This window comes from Melanostigma gelatinosum (assembly GCF_949748355.1).
Source record: "Melanostigma gelatinosum genome assembly, chromosome: 5".
NCBI lineage: Eukaryota > Metazoa > Chordata > Actinopteri > Perciformes > Zoarcidae > Melanostigma > Melanostigma gelatinosum.
In genome coordinates, this window is record NC_136638.1 from 18984655 (window position 1) to 19001493 (window position 16839).

Sequence of the window (16839 nt, forward strand, 5' to 3'; positions counted from 1 at the left end):
AGGTCACTGCTGCTGTCACCTCACAGCAACAAGGCCCTCGTTCAACCCCACTGGCTAGCTGGGGCTTTTATGCCTGCTGGGAAAAAGGCTCCGCAGCCAGTTCGTCTTGCATGTTCGACATCAACATAAGCTGCTCTTCTTTTGTGCCTCAGTGCCGCTCCTGGAAAACCTACCTGACCATGATGCACTGGTCGCTGGGGCGGCAGAGCTCTTGGGTCCAGCTGGCTGGACATCAAGGCATGTTCCTCCAAAACAGACTCAGCAACTACTGTGATCACTACAACACTAAAATGAACTACATTCACTGATATTACTGCGTGTATCTACTACTGCATGCGGGATATAGCTCATACATTCATATCTCTGCTGTGTTACAACGCTTTGTCTCCAGAAGGCCCAAAAAACAGTCTTTGTTTTAGTTTCACCACCACTCACTCTGAGTTTATTCAGTGTGTTTCGAACACATTTCATCAAGTCAGAAATCTCTGAGTAAGGCCTTGTCGTCTCATAGAAGACGACAATACATGGACCTGATTGTAACTCATGTTAAAGGGGGGGGGGGGGGGGAAATCACACAATTAATGATAATATCTGTGGGTAGCTAATAATTCTACATGTCTCCCTGCTGCCAGGTACCTTCCAGCTGAGTGAGGGAGGGGAGGTGTTGAAACTGTACAGTGAAGTGGAGGCAAAGTGCCTGGACTGCCTGATGCAAGACCCGCTGAGACATCTTGTGCCGCAGTACCACGGCTTGGTCACCAAGGGGGAGCACTGCTACATCCGCATGGAGGACCTTCTGAGCGGCCTGAGGAAACCTGTCATCATGGACTGCAAGATGGGAGTCAGGTATAGGTTTCAGAGTAATTATGTCTTTCTACCAGAGGAGACCAGATCAGTCTTGCCGGCGTATACACTGACTCAAATTGTAGGAATTAGTGGTTATGATTAGGAGAGGCTCAGTTGTAAAATGAGTATGTTCATGTGCAACATGAGAGTTTCCTTCTCAGGACATACCAGGAGGAGGAGCTGATCAAAGCCCGGACTAACGCCACCCTGCGGAGTGACATGTACCAGAAGATGATGAAAATAGACCCGTCCGCTCCATCGGAGGAGGAACACGAACAGAGAGGGGTGACCAAGTGTCGATACCTTCAGTGGAGGGATAAGACCAGTTCTACGTCCACACTGGGCTTCAGGATAGAAGGCATCATGGTAGGACTGAAGGCCAACAAAATCACTGCACAACTCAAAACAATGATCTGTTTCATTCTCAACAAGTTCTCAAATGTGCCATGTCTGTGCTGTTGTGTTGCTTCTCTGTGAGTCAGATGGAGGACGGCAGTGTCCACCGGGACTTCAGGAAAATTCAGACTTTAGCTGAAGTCACGGAGGCCTTGCTCTTCTTCACCAGGAGACAACTGGAGATCCTGGTCCGTTCTACCCGTTATGAAAACACGACTTACTTTTCCTTTAAAAAGCATGTCCTAAATCCTTAATCATATAATAATTTGCAGAAAAACAAACCTAGAATAAAATCAAGGAATCCATGACTGAAAAAGAATGACGAAACGTAACTCAAAAACTGAGATCGAATGAAAATGAGATATTTGTTCAGTTTTAGTGTGTCTCAGGTATTTGCCTTTGATTGATCCATATCAGGCTTCCAATACATCATCAATGCACTGATGCCTGCTGTGCATTTCTAAAGGCAGTTAAAGTATACCTCAACATAATGCCCGTATATGGAGGCAATTGTCTTTAAACGTTTTTAATTAAGACCGGATAAAAGACTAAACCAACAACAAGCATTTACGAGAAACAGAAAAAAAACTGAAATGGAAATTTCTAAATCAAACAAGAAATGAAAAAGTTGTAAGTCCTCAAATTTTCCTCCTTTCCTTCTTTAATCTTTGCGACTGACTTCCTGTCATTTTTTTATTTGGTGTCCACTCTCCGTTTATTATTTACCCTGTGATGTGTGAACTAACTGTTGCTGCGAAACCACAACTCATTTGTGCTCTCAGAAAGCCTACCACTCCAGACTCCTGGCCCTGAGTGACGCACTGAAGAATTCATTGTTTTTCAGAACCCATGAGGTTGGTTTAGAAACAGATCTTATCTTGTTAAATTCTGCTTAAGATCCTATTGAAACCACATTGAACCCAGAGGTCTTTTTTGCTGATATTATTATCTCTATGTTTGACCTGATCAGGTGATTGGCAGCTCGCTTCTCTTTGTCCACGACCACAGCAGCAAGGCCAGCGTGTGGATGATAGACTTCGCGAAGACGACGCCGGTGCCTGACGTGAGCCAGCTCAGACACAACGTCCCGTGGGCTGAGGGGAGCAGAGAGGACGGCTACCTCATCGGTCTGACATCCCTCATCACTTCTCTGAGCCAGGCCATCAGCGTGGCCTCCTGGCAGCAGGAGGACAGCTGTGGAGAAGAAAAGAGTGTTGCATGAGACACCCCCATATTGTACTTTGAACTGTTGCCTCATTTCATTCACTATAGAGACAACAGAGGAGGATTTGTTTGTGGGGAATCTGTCTTCATGGGCAAAGAGGAACGATAACGGTATGAATCAGTTCAAATCCACAGAAAAGAGATGTGGTCCTCCTGCAATTGTACATCTGGCATGTACATACTGTAACAGTGGAGACAATGTTTTATTACAAAAAAATCTTTCTTCTTTACTAGTCCCTATTTATTTCATAAAGGACCAAAAACAAAATGTCCTTATGCTGGTCTGTAATATGCCAGAGATCTGGTCTGTGTTGCAAAACATGCTGAGGTTATTTGTTCACAGCAACAAAGGAAACTCTTTCTATAAGTCAGCCTATTTGAATTAAATGTTGTAATATTACTATCAGGGATTTGAATTTTTCCCACATGATGCAGCTGAAATGTTATTTTTTTAGGTTCTTATAGGCTGTTTACAGTTACAGTTTTGTAAGTGAATGCTTAGATAAAAGCATCAAAGCCTTCACTTTTGTAACCATGCCTCAAAAAAAGGGCACAAAGGCAAACAACACCATTCGCCCACATCACCCACAAGAGCAAATCAGCAGTGCTTGTATGAAGGACATCAGTGTGTTGTTGCTGCTTAGAACAAGTCATTCAAATGATGTATGTGTGTATCATTTCGTTGCAAAAATACCTTTTTGAAAAAGGGGTTGTTAGGTTTTGAATGCAGATTTTCATTTGGACACAGAAGTAAGATGTTTACTCTTATGTGTAGAGTTTTGTGAGCCAAATTCTGCAACATATCGTGAATGATACAAAACACCTTCACATATTAGACGGTCCACGCTGAGTGAAATGAACAATGATTGCCTCTGTCTGCTCATTCTTCATACGTACACATAACTAACACTCACAAACCATCTACCCATATCATTTTATATAAAATCACCAACAGGTTACAAACTACAAAAGAAGCAAAAGAAAGAAAAAGTAAAGCAAACAAACCCTGCTAATCTAAACATAGTAAGTCACACATAAGCTTATGAAACAGTGAGCCTTTAACAACTTCAATCACAGTACAATTTCATGCTGTGCAGCCAAGTATTATTCAAACCCACAGATATGTATTTTATATTCCAGTGTAAATCCAAACGTTTTCAAAGATACCAAACATGTACGGGTGAATTTTGTTGAAATGCGTTTAAAAGACAAATGAGGGAACTGGATGTTAAGTCATTGATGTAAACATGTACTGCAATCTACATTCAAAAGCTCATGAATGGACAGTAGAATGTAAAATGCAATTCATTCTCAACCTAATCTAGAACCATCGACAGGATGCCACAACACAGAGCTCTGTCAGTTGAGAGTGACATATTGCTCTGGATGGAAATCAAAAAACAAAACAAAAGAAGTTGTAAAATGCTGCATTATTGCCACTCACACTTACAGACCAGTTCCAGACAAAATAACCAACCTTTATTTGCAGGAAAATAGTTTATTAGCATCAAACACTCAGTTGCCAATTTATAAACCTATAGCTGTTGCTTCCACTCTTGCAATAAATCCAAATGTTATGAAGTTTGTAATCATTTTTGTTATCTTACATGGCTGTTGATTCAACTTTGTGGCCATTTTGGAGACTGTAGTTTCTAATTTTCTGTCCACTCCGTTTTTACCAATGAGGGTAGATCAAACATTAGACAAACCTCTCAGTATATTGCATCACAATCCCTCAGCACCACAAACTTCACCATAAGGTTGATTCAACACCTCTCTTCTAAGACACTTTTAACGAACATTTTTTTAAAAGTGAGCTCCACTGTGTTGGAAACTGTCCACCAGGTGGCGCTGTGTTGTTCGTGTTGACGGGAAAAGGGAGCGGGAGTGCAGGACGGTGAGACAGACACCCGCGAGGACGGGGGACGGTAGTCAGAGGCGATTGTTTCCCACATCGTCACGGCAACTATTACCGCGGAGCAGGAACTTGATCGGTAAATATTGTAAGTTTATGCTGTCAAGCGCCGTGCGGTGCTAATGCTAACAGCTACCTGAGCTAGCTAAACCAACGTTAGCTAAACCAACGTTTAAAACAAGTCACATCGCAGCGGTGCAGGGTGAAGTTGTTTAAAACACGGTTGACGTTTAACATTTAATGTTACAGGGCACATGGAGCTTTTCGGTTTGAATGTCTTCTTTTAATGAGCGAGTATAAATTCTGACATTTTTTTCCTAAAATGGAAGATATTGGAGAGTTTCCCCGGATGGATCGTGTGACTTTGTCTCAGAAGAGCTACCCCAACTTCACTGTGGTGACACGTGTTGACGGTAAGTTGTGTGCATTGATGATTAGGCCTATACTTCCGAGTTCAAATCCCTTTAGCCTCTGTTTTTCCTGAGGGGTAAAGTCGTGTAGTCATCAACGGGGACACCTCTAATGGGGATACAACTGTTAAATAATAAATATGAAAATAAACACAGCCGAATTAGCTTTAGCACCTTGCTGCAGAGCCCTGACATTTTGACTTGCCATAGTAGGACAAGCACATGTGATTGTGCACAGTAGCAGGGCCCTCCCCTTAGTGGAGTGCAGCCATCATGAATGCTTTTTAACTACCCCTGTGCTTCTTCTACTTTGACATGTGAAAAAGGTCTGCATCCTTGAATGGTAGACCGTACATTTTCTTGTTCAGAGAATTCAAAGGGTGTGCTGTTGGATTGGAGATTCAGTCAGCAGCTGTAGTAATTGGGGGAGGATGACAAACTCCTGTTCAGGACAGCAGTTGTCAACTCAACAAAGCAGTCTGTTCAAAAGTGTATCCTTAACTGTGTAGAAAAACCTCAGTGTAAGTGTATATTCAACTGTTTGTACATCTAGGCATAAAAGTGTAATTTATGTGAGGGAAACAATTGTATTTTTATCCGAATAGTAATTCATATTCTGAAGAATAAACTGGTTTAATGTGACCTGTTCAGATGTAACACCATACATCTATAAAAGATAGATGGATATTTAAGTACTACTTGAAACCTCCTGGGGGTAGTTAATAAACTCTTACATTAATAACCTTTAAGATGATCTGCTGTACCGTTTTATTTTTTTAGTTAACTTAACATTTCTACATTTTTCACGTTAGTAATTTTGTAACGTTCGTCTGAGGACCAACGGACAAAGTCTCTGTATAAATATACAACCTGAATCCACTTAATGATATTATTAAAGTATCATTAATGTGCGTAACGTCCACCAGTGAGTAAGTGCTGAGACATCGAGTCATTGTCTGATTTTTATGTAAAGTTCACGCGCCGCTGTGTTGACCCGGAAAAGAAACCGGACAAGAGGAGTTTCCGTTTTCAGCAGCAGAAGCTAACCTAGCCACCAGTTAGCTTAGGAGCGCACACACCTCGATCACGTTGTGCTCGCCTTTGTGTTTCCTCTGACACAAAGACACGTGAGATGTTGGAACTTATTCCACAGCCTAGCAGCATTTTTGTTTCGTGAAAGAGAAGATTTATTTTATTTGTTCAGCAAAGGGCTGTGGTTTTTTCCACTTGACTCTTCCAGAAATATGGCGGACGGCGGAAATTACTACAACGGTAAGACAGGCTGTTCACTTCAGCGTTAACCTGACATCTATTGTGCCACTTGTACCGTTTTCTTCAGACAGAGGGGCCTTTATGGTGAGGAGAGAGTTCAGGAGCACTGGTTGCATGTCCCTAGAAGGTAAAACCGAATCCTTCCCCCCCACACCGGAGATCTGATTACTTTATACGCACAAGTATTTACCCAGTTCTTCATTATTTCTATTTATTATTACCATTAGTTCAACACAAGAAACAGGATTGTACGCTTTAAACTAAATACATTTAATACAGTTACTCAAGTCGTTATTAAGGTAAGGCAAAATTATTTTCTGAGACAGTGGTAAGTGAAGGTGTGCAGGTTTTATTCATTAATATCGTTATACTGCAAGCAATGGAGTGGTCTCACCGACGTCACGATCTCCTTAGTTACGAGGTCGGTCGGCCATGTTGGAGTACATACAGATCCTACATGGCGGCGCGTAAACAAGGAAGTGCGGCGAAAATACCATACTTTGAATCACTGGATAGTGCATCAAAGGTTCGCTACCTGGCCAAATTGAAGGTTATTGGTAACTTGGATCCCTATACGATGAGTGCAGATCGTTTCAGTGCCGATCCTACTTATCTTCCATCTGTAAACTACGCCAACATCTACGCGTATCTCGTGAACACCCCCAGTCCTTACACAAAAGACGAGTTTGAGTGCTACAAAGGGCTCGACGCTTATAATCAGTTTGTCAGTGGATGGGTCCGAGACGTCAAAGCAACGGTCGTCGAGAATTCTCATCTCGTCATTGGGAGGGTAAATATATACAGATCTGGTCCGATATTTAGCAATATTCAATGTTTACTCAGCGCAAACAGACACGTGTGTTTGTTTACATTGTACATGCACGTCATTGTGTGCGTGTGTGTAGGAATTAACTTTAAACTAACCCCTAACTTCATCCATCGGTGTGTGTATATATATATGATCTGACGTTAAACTCATATCAAGCAATGCTGAGGCTGCATCTCTGTGTTTCGCCTGTTGTACACGCTCGACACGTCTCTGGCACCGACTGCTGTCACGGGCCGATGAAGCTTCGGTAACCTTCTCATGTCCAAGTTTAATTTATATTTCCTTTATTAAATACTGTTCACAAACGAATTAGTAAATAAAATCACTGACCACTTATAAAGTGATCCGCACATACTCTAGTGTACGCCAAATTCCATTCCTTTATATCTCGAGAGATGCGTGACAGCCATTTCTCGCGACGTCGCTTGGATAGCTCCTTCGTGTCATTTCCTTGATGTGTAATGACCGCTGGCAAACGAAAGAATGATTTCTTGTCTCTATCAGCTCTGCTGCCACAACCAAAGACAGCACAAAAGTTCACCATGATCGATAGGTTATGCGACTCAGCCGTGCATGCCAGTGGCTTTGTGTGTACTCCAACATGGCCGACAGCTAAACTGTGACGTCACACGAGACCACTCCATAAGAGAAATTGTGTGCTCCAGTCATTCACTGCCCATGTCTTAAAGTGCATTCTTGTTATTTTTACTCTAATTCTGCTATTTATATGTCAACAGAATGGTATTGTATGACTAATTGGACATAAAGTTTTGATTTCTAGTTGATTGTGTATGAAAACTGACAAACTTTCCTCTTCTCAGAGCATGACGATAGAGTGGAACCACAATTTCGCAACCGTAAAGGCAGAGGGTCCCACAAGGGTCGGTCGTATGACAGGTCCCGCAGAGACCGCCAAAGGGGAAGCCACTCTGGAGGCTTTGGAGGTCCTGGGCCCCGGTCCAGGCTTGACGATACCGATGCAGACGTTACTATGAGTGACAGCTCTCAGGACAACAGCTCCCAGCACAGATTGTAAGTGTGTGTGTTTTCAACAGATTGTTCATAGTTGTGACCCACAAACGACGAGACCTGAATTCTTTCATGTGGATCTGTTTCAACCACGTGGAGGCATACACATAGTCACAGGAAGAGAAAGTTAAACAAGTCTTATTTTAACATTAGGTATCTTAAGCTGCTTTCAGATTATGAAAACTACTTCATGTCATCTACCCACTCTAAAAGTGCCTCTGGAAAAACAAGGCGGTATACCGGTTTTAATTTTCCTTATGATATTAATTGTTCACATACCGGTGCATAGCCGAAACAACTGCTGTAACTCTTGACAAGAAAAGCAAGCGGTGGAGCGACATTACGAACGAAATAACGATCCAGCTATGCAGGGACATGGTCCCGCTACAGACAGTCGAGAAAGACGGGTACAGAGCAATGATTAAAACACTGGATTCAAGGTACGTCTGACCGGGGCGAGAATACTTCAGCCAAACTGCTATCCCAACTTTATACGAACAAACTATCAAACCCTATAGTAAGCAAAGCCTTTATACATGATGACATTCAAATGTTTTTTTATATTCTATGTACTCCTGACAGTAGAGTAAGCCACTATAAAGCTATATAAAAACAGTCAAGGGGAAAAAAAAAAATACTGTGAAACCGCCAGAATCTTAAAAAATACCGTGATACACATGTTTGGTCATACCGCCCAGCACTAACTCAAATACTTTTTTGGGACCTCTGTCTATTGCTAATTATGAAATTATAATGGTGCAGAAAAAGCCTGCAAGTTCTAAACAAGTGCAAACTAATAACAGCTCCCAGTGTGTGTAAATGTATTAAAGGTACACTGTGGGGGTTTCATCACTAATATAGCTATAAAGCAATGTTTGATAAGTTCCCTTTATTGTTTGTATCATTCATGAAGACTTCCCACAAACACTGGCATGACGTGATGGACAACAACTTTAGTGACAGTTGATGGTGTAATTGCACCATGAAAGGTAGCAAAATTATCAGAAAAGATGAGCGGGAAAGAGACTGCTTTGATGTTTTGTGAGGTAAGAAGAGGACTCAAGATGTGTGTTTAACCTTACGAATAGGTGAGAAACATTGAATTTAAACGGAACTGTTTTGTTCCCGTGGTGGACACTGGCTGAAGGAGGATTGTTTCAGTATATGGCTTTGTTTTCTTTTATAGTAACCCATATGGAAGACCTTTCCGGAAAGGAGGAGATGGCCGCTTTGACAGAGACAGGCGACAAGGCAAAGGGGGAGGAGGTGGTAGAGGAGGAGGCGGCGGCTTCAGAGGAGGAGACCGTGGTGGTGGCAGCAACGGAGGAGGAGGGAGGAGCCGGTCTGGCTGGTTCAAAGTGACGGTGCGTATTGTTAGTTTCCACAGAACATCCATGCTTCTACTGTGTAACCTGTGACAGGAGCTCATATTTGGCCTCATCTCTTTGACAGATACCGCATGGAAGAAAATATGACAAGAAATGGCTACTGCCTGCTCTTCAGAACATCTGTTCGATTCCCTACACACCTGTGCAGGTGAGCTGTCTTATGATTACCAATTAGAAACTCATTTATTCTAAAAAGGCATTTTTTAAATGACCACATGTGCTTTACGTTCTGATAATGGTGATAGTTATTTATTTATTCTTGCCTGCTGGTAAGGAAATATACATATATCTCCAGTCCCCATTTGGACACATTTATGAGCTGATGGGTTTAAGGAAGTGGTGGTTGTGGACATCGTCTTTGCATGTATTCATTTTTTGTCTTTCTCCCCCGTCTGTACAGTACCATGTTGAACATAACAGGGTCCATTTCTACGTGGATGAGTCCTCTGCTGCCAGTGCTTTGCACAAATGTTCTCACAAGATCACAGACACGGATGGCTATAAGGTAAGTCGGGTTAATAATGGAAATATCACTCTTATTGCTGCAGGAAGTCTTTTAAATCTGAAACTCATGTGTACGATACATCTCTATTTACTTTCTTCCATAATGTGATGTTTGTTTCTTCAAGGTGGAAGTGCACGTCAACCCCAGCGCTCCACCGTCCTTCCTCCTCGCTGACCTGAAGCCTGAACACTTGGACGTCCTGAAGGTGAGCTGGAGGACGTAACAACTATGAGGGCTCAGACAATGTTGGGTTCAAACTTAAAACATTTGGAATCTATGTATGGGTCCAAATACATGAGATAAAAAGTAGATTGATATTTATAAGGGAAAGAAGATTGCAGTGAGGTCTATTAGTTAATTTGCACGCTTGCACTTAAGTAACCACGTTTCTCCGGACATGACAGAAGTAGAGGGTTTTTTTGCGTGGAAATTTTGTATTTTTGTCTGAATTTTCTAAGGAAGTGACTTTCGGGTGTTACAAGAATTGATTTATTAAGAAAACTCATGTTCATGTTGGTTTTGTCCCTTTTCCTCCTTTCTAAGTCTTTCAAAGTAAATTGGAGGAAGTTTCTATTTGTTTGCTGTTTGAATGAGGCCTCTCATGGTGTCTGCTTTATCTTTCTCAGCAATGCATGGCAAAACGTTTTGATGGCTCCCAGCAAGCACTGGACTTGAACAACATCCGAACAGACCCAGGTGATGATAGTCTCTCATCCCTTTCACACTCAAATCATATGTATGACGTGTAGAAAACCGATTCAAGTGCAAACAATCCATACTAGACAAACTAAGTTTGTTCTATTCATTTGTGCTAAACAGGGATCTAGTCTGCTTTCTCATTAAATGTTCACTACAATGTTTTTTCATATTGAATATAGTACAGACATTTCTTTTATTACCTCACTATCACTGAAAATTATTTTCCAATATTTGTTTAATGTTTTTGTCGCTAATTGTATTTTACGTGACAGACCTGGTTTCCCAAAACATTGAGGTCATCTTGAACAGGAAGACAAACATGGAAGCTGTCATCAAGATCATTGAAGAAAACATTCCAGAGGTGAATTGAACACAGAATGTATTTTTGATATTGTTTGCTGATCAAACTGAATGTGCTGACACATCTCTCTCTGTGTCTTTCCAGCTGACGGGATTGAACCTCAGTAACAACCGCATTCACAAACTGGATGAACTCACTGATCTGGTGACCAAGGCGGCTAATCTGAAGACCCTCAACCTTTCCCACAATGAGGTGAGACTGGCTGCTCAGTTGATCAGGAGAATAATAACCAGACCCGTCACCTGGTTTGATTTTACATCCTCTTCACCTTTGTTCTGTTTCTGTCTGCTCGTCCAGCTGAAGTCAGACCGGGAGCTGGACAAGGTGAAAGGCCTGAAGCTGGTGGAGCTGTGGCTGAACAGGAACCCTCTGTGTGACCTCTTCAAGGATCAGGCCTCATACATCAGGTCAGTCAGCGATTTCAGGGGGTGAGGGGAGAAGATTTACTGACGGGGACACAGTGGTGTGACTGTTGTGTAAAAGTAGGAGTGTCCAGGAGTCTGTCCTGTAAGACGAGTATGCAGCAGCGTGCTACAAAAGGAGGATCAAGCACACCTGTGGGTGTGTACAATAACTGAAACCATTTCTCTGGCAGTCAAGGATGAACTTTACGAGAGAAGAGCAAGCTGACATTAACCATTTAACGCTCTGTATGTTTGTGTACTTGTGTGGAGAGAAATGGAAAAACGAAACATGCAAATTATTCCACTCTCTTTTTTTGGTTGTTTCGCACGTTTCCTCCCGCTTGATGATTAACGTTTCATTTTCACACCGTGAACTAAACATTTCTTACTCTCAAAAGCTGCTGAGCGGACATCTAACCGTCCACATTGTTTTCCTTTCAGCTTGCTTAAACTCTTCACAGTTTGAACGGCCATCCTCTCTCTGCCAGTAATTCAGCTTCTCTGTGGGACATCTTTTCAAGCTTCAGTCAATTTTATGGTTCTCGGTGATGCTGGACCCAGCACTCCCCCGCTGACATCCTGATTATTTATCCCATCAACTATTGCAAAACACAATTGCATTGCTGCCGATGAATAACTCCGAGAATAAGCACTTCAAGAAAAAACACATTCAGCTTGACAAACCCGTGAATACAATTTACTGTGAACTGCTCCCAAAAAATGTGAATCCACAACCATCTTGAGCAGCACTGTACAACAGTGTAGGTTTTTATTGGAGAGAGGGCGATCCCACAGTTGCCTTGACAAATGTTTGGACGAAACAAAGGAAATCCACAGCCAATGAGTTCCCCTCCCCTCTTAGCACCCTTGCCCACTCTGCCCCCTCTAAAAGGAGAGTATGGAAGGCTGGATAGCCCATGACGGGTAAGATCCCACCTCGAAACCCCGGGACAACCTAAGGCAGGCACAGTCACGATTACTCGGCCTCATTCCCCATGAGCACTGGCTCACTGAGAACATGATGAGAAGAAGTTGAGAAGAAGGGGCTCGACAGAAACAGCTGTTGGGCTGAGGCGGAGAGGGATACGTGTCATTATCAATGACCAATGAAGGGCCGCGCAGAGAGAGTCTCTTCCACTAAGTTGGTTCTCTTTAACCTGAAACGGGTCTCTGCTCTTCAGTGAATGAAGTGGAGAGTTTGGCAAATGCCCTTTACTAACTTCTGAGGGAACTGATCCGAACTGGAAATTGAAGTCCATTTTTGTCTGAAATAAGTCAAATGGAGAGAAAAAACGTGAAAACACTTCCTCTTCCAGTGTCTGATGTCTGTGACCAGTACAACAAAGCTCAAAAATACACAAGCGAGAGCAGAACAGAGAATCATCACTCCAGTCACATGCGTAATGATCTCCCAGTCCCTCTGTAACCAGAGGCCTGGCTCTAAATTCAGCTTGAAAATGAAACGCTTACCGCATGAAGACCCATCTGTTCAGAATCAATGGTGGCTTCGAGGTGCTGAACTGATAAGTGCCCTGTGTGTGTGCAGCAGGGGAAGGCAATGGGATGAGTGGTGGGAATGCTGCGTCCAGCTCACTCTGAGGCCAAGCTGTCCTTTCGGTTCAGATCTGTTCTCGGGTCGTCTTTCTTCGCTGATAATCGTGGGCGCAGACGCAACATCTCACTCGCATGATGGATGGTGATTGGCATGAATGTTATACTAGGAGTTTGTGTGAATTTTAATGAATATCCTTTTCCCCAGGTCTGGAGGTAACCACCTCTCTCCCAGCAGTGCATAGCATCTTTATTTCACTTTAATACAAAATGGGCGTGTTTACTGGTTTCGGGGCAGTCCGGTAGATAGTGGGTCTCTGCATGTTTACATGTGTGCGCTAGAGAAAGTGTGCTTCTATTGCTTCCCCGTGTCAGATCTCTGTGTGCCTCTACACATTGGGGGAGAGGGTGAGTATACCAACTGGTAAGTACACTTTGGGATGGGAGACTTGTCGAATGGCACATAATGAACCTGAAGGATGAAGACATGAATGATAGTCCATGTGCAAATGTTCTTTAAATATTAAACCCCTTGTGGCACTGGTTGTAGTTACACTTCATCCATTTGCGTGTATCTATTGAGGGCCGTAGTCTCCCGAAATAATTTTGACGTTTATCAGCTTAAAATGGAAAACTGAAGGTCCCAAAATGACATTAAATGGGTCGGCAGGTGTGACTGACAGTGTTACTGCCTCTGAGCATGATTTATTTCTGTCGTGTGGTTTGTGATGATAACTTACCCGCTCTTCGTTTTTTGTTCCGTACCAGTGCTGTGCGGCAGAGGTTTCCCCGGCTTCTCAAACTGGTAAGTCCACACGTCGATCTCCTCACTCCCCTCATTTGGATGCAGTCGTATCACGAAAGAAATCAATACAAAAATGCAGAAAAGTGCGCCAGTGCTAATTTCGCTGTTTTGCATCTTAATTCATATGTGGTTTCTTTTTAGGATGGTCATGACCTCCCCCCACCCATTGGCTTTGATGTGGAAACGCCAACCATCATCCCCCCCTGCAAGGTAACTTGTTTTATCTTCTGTGATTAATTGTATATTTTAACTTCCCATTGATGTGTGACGTTCAGGGGAACGTCTCCATGGTGGGATTTCATAAGTAAAAGAAATGGCAGAAGTTTAAGCTGCATTGTCCTCCAAGTGAATGTCTCAGGACAGTTATTGTCTCCTTTATGTGCCTGACCAATGTTTTTTTTATTTGACAATCCAGGGCAGCTGCTTTGGCACTGATGAAATCAAGGTCCTCATCCTTCGGTTCTTGACACAGTGAGTTTCTACCATTTTATACGCAGGCAATCTTCTGGCAACACTCCAGTTATGTGACCCAACCAGTTGCTGATTCACCTGTACTGCTCTTAACGCGCTCAATAAAAGGGTTGTGTGCAAGAAACAAACACAAGAAAACTAAATCTGGTGATGTGTGACTGTGTTTCAGGTACTACAGCATATACGACTCCGGGGACAGACAGCCACTCCTGGATGCGTACCATGACGGAGCATCGTTCTCCCTCACAACACCGTACTCCACCCAGAACCCCTCCCGGTAAGAACACACACTTCTGTATACATGTCGCAACACTGAATAACGCATGAATGAATGGGATGTTCATTAATTATTAACTCATCTGTATTCACATGGATTCCGTCTGTCCCTCTCTCCTTGTTTTAGGAGCAGTCTTGGAGAGTACCACAAAGACACTAGAAACCTGAAAAGAATCAAAGACTCCAGTGAGTTTACCTGTCGAGCTCTTGACGTGTCGCAGCCTTTGACTTGTTGAGATTGAACGTTCCTGTGATTTGAAATGCTTCCTGATGTTGCCTTCTTTTAGCGGTGCGGTTTCGACTTCTAAAGCACACACGACTCAACGTGGTGGCTTTCCTCAACGAGTTGCCCAAAACTCAGCACGACATCGCCTCCTTTAATGTCGACGTAAACACCTTCACGGTAAGATCATGTTGTTTCTATCAGCCAGTGCTTATCATAAACCTTTTCTCTCTCACTGTGAATCATTTATTTTTATTAATTCTGCAAAAATATTTTCTTTTTTTACAGAACACACTACTATCCTTCACAGTGAGCGGCGTCTTCAAAGAAGGTAACTTGTTTGGACGTCATGATTTTATATATATATATTTTTTTTTTTCCTCATCCACTGCGATGAGTAGTGTTGATTTTGTTGCTAATGTTTCTCATGTTTGTTTTTCAGTTGCTGTCGACGGTAAATCCCGAGAGTCCACCATGGCGTTCTCTCGAGTTTTCGTCACAGTCCCGGCAGGGAATTCTGGGTAAGTTCAGTGGTTTGAATCATCTTCCTGTTGTCCTTCACATTTTCCCTGAGAGGTCGTAGTACTAAATGTGGAACAGCAGATGTGGAACTTCCAGAAAATTAAGCTGTAAAGAACTGAACAATGACATTACTGTTGTATGAATTTTAAAGTTACCATTGAATTCTTTATTTTCTGCATGTGGTTACATGTTGATACAAATGATTTCAATGTTACTCCTGTTCGCTGCAGACCTTTTAGAAGTAAAGAAGTCCACTCGGATTACGTATTAACTTAAATACAGTATAGTATAGCGATGTTATTGTCTCCCACACTCATTAAAAATAAGGAAACTAGAGAACCCAGCACAAAACTGCATGAACTAAACATAAGATAATTTTATTTTCTGGGTGGTTGTGATTTAATAATGAACACAAATAATATAACAGGTATACAGTGTAAAAAATATGACATTTGAAAAAGATAAAGAAATCTGATGTAGATGTAGTCTGATTCCTTGGGTTGTGGCAGACGGACTATCCTACAAGAATACAACTGTCTTGTATTTATCCAGGTACAATTTGTAGTTTTAAAAAAAATATCAGAACAGTTCTTTAACTTTGTTTGTTTTTTTACCTGGATGGTGGACAATGATGGCCTACAAACAAAAGCATGTACAATACTTTTTGCTTTTTTTTTTGTAAAAATAGACAAATCCCAGCTTGTTGCCAGCATTCAAAGACTGGAGTTGATTCTTGCATTAAGATAGTTTCACATTAAAAAAAGTTTAATCCTTTTAGGATTAATGCTGCCATCTAGTGTTGTGGTTTGGTTAATGTGAGTGGTTACTGTATGTCACTGCTTTTTAAAATTAAACTTGATATGAAACGTGGCAGTTTGAAATTGCCTCATTTTGAAAAGTGTTCTACAAGTCAAAGTGTCATGCTGCTACCATTTTACTTTACCACCATGTGATGTGTTATTCTCTGTCTACACAGTCTGTGCATTGTGAACGACCAGCTTTTCATCCGGATGGCTACAACGGAGGAGATCCGCCGAGCCTTCGTTGCTCCTGCCCCGACTCCCTCTTCCAGCCCTGTCCCCACCCTCACTGCACCTCAGCAGGAGATGCTAACGGCCTTCTCGCAAAAGTCGTGCATGAACCTGGAATGGTCCCAAAAGTAAGTCTTGTTTTTCTACATGTGGTGTTTGCAGCGTTGCATGACAAACATTATTCCCTTAATATAACATATCTTAACCATTGTTCTCTGTCGCAGGTGTCTGCTAGACAATGAGTGGGATTTCAACAGAGCGGCACAAGTTTTCACTCAGTTAAAGGTATAATTATGATTTATAGTTTGTCTCTGCATTTCCATAAAGGTGTGAAAATGTTCATAGAAAGGCCCTAAAATGATTTGACCTAAAATTAGTTTTCCTTTCTTTTTCCAGACGGATGGCAAGATCCCTGAAGTTGCGTTCTTAAAATGAAGAGTTGCATCATACTTCTGTGAAATAAAATCTGCAGTAATTTTATTTGTCTTTTTGTTTTATTAAAAATTGTTTCTGAAGTTTACTATTTTGTTTTAACAGCCAACTGTTTGATCTGAAAGCTGATGTTATGAGACCATTTTGGGTTGTTATTGTAACCTTACTTTTTGGTCATTTGTATAGAAATCGCTACTTGTTTTCATAGGAATAAAGACATGAACATGGTCATGTTGATTTGTTGTATTAT

At 42.0% G+C, this 16839-nt stretch overlaps 1 protein-coding gene across 1 annotated transcript; it reads left to right on the plus strand.

Annotated features, from left to right (window-relative positions):
- Positions 1-5837: 5837 nt before the first annotated feature.
- Positions 5838-16817, plus strand: nxf1a (nuclear RNA export factor 1a). Its single transcript, XM_079268425.1, has 21 exons — positions 5838-6063; positions 7714-7924; positions 9108-9285; positions 9374-9457; positions 9710-9814; positions 9939-10019; positions 10441-10510; positions 10786-10874; positions 10959-11066; positions 11172-11281; positions 13598-13634; positions 13776-13844; positions 14050-14105; positions 14275-14382; positions 14509-14567; positions 14669-14784; positions 14893-14935; positions 15047-15125; positions 16103-16285; positions 16382-16442; positions 16554-16817. The coding sequence occupies exons 1-21, from the start codon at positions 6036-6038 to the stop codon at positions 16590-16592; spliced, it is 1914 nt and encodes a 637-aa protein (XP_079124551.1). The 5' UTR covers positions 5838-6035; the 3' UTR covers positions 16593-16817.
- Positions 16818-16839: the final 22 nt, after the last annotated feature.

Bases quoted from the DNA above. Each gene is read 5' to 3' on its own strand.
- nxf1a (XM_079268425.1), top strand. From the start codon at position 6,036: ATGGCGGACGGCGGAAATTACTACAACG. The intron at 10,875-10,958 runs GTGAATTGAACA...GTGTCTTTCCAG, and splicing joins TTGAAGAAAACATTCCAGAG to CTGACGGGATTGAACCTCAG. The intron at 15,126-16,102 runs GTAAGTTCAGTG...CTGTCTACACAG, and splicing joins GTCCCGGCAGGGAATTCTGG to TCTGTGCATTGTGAACGACC.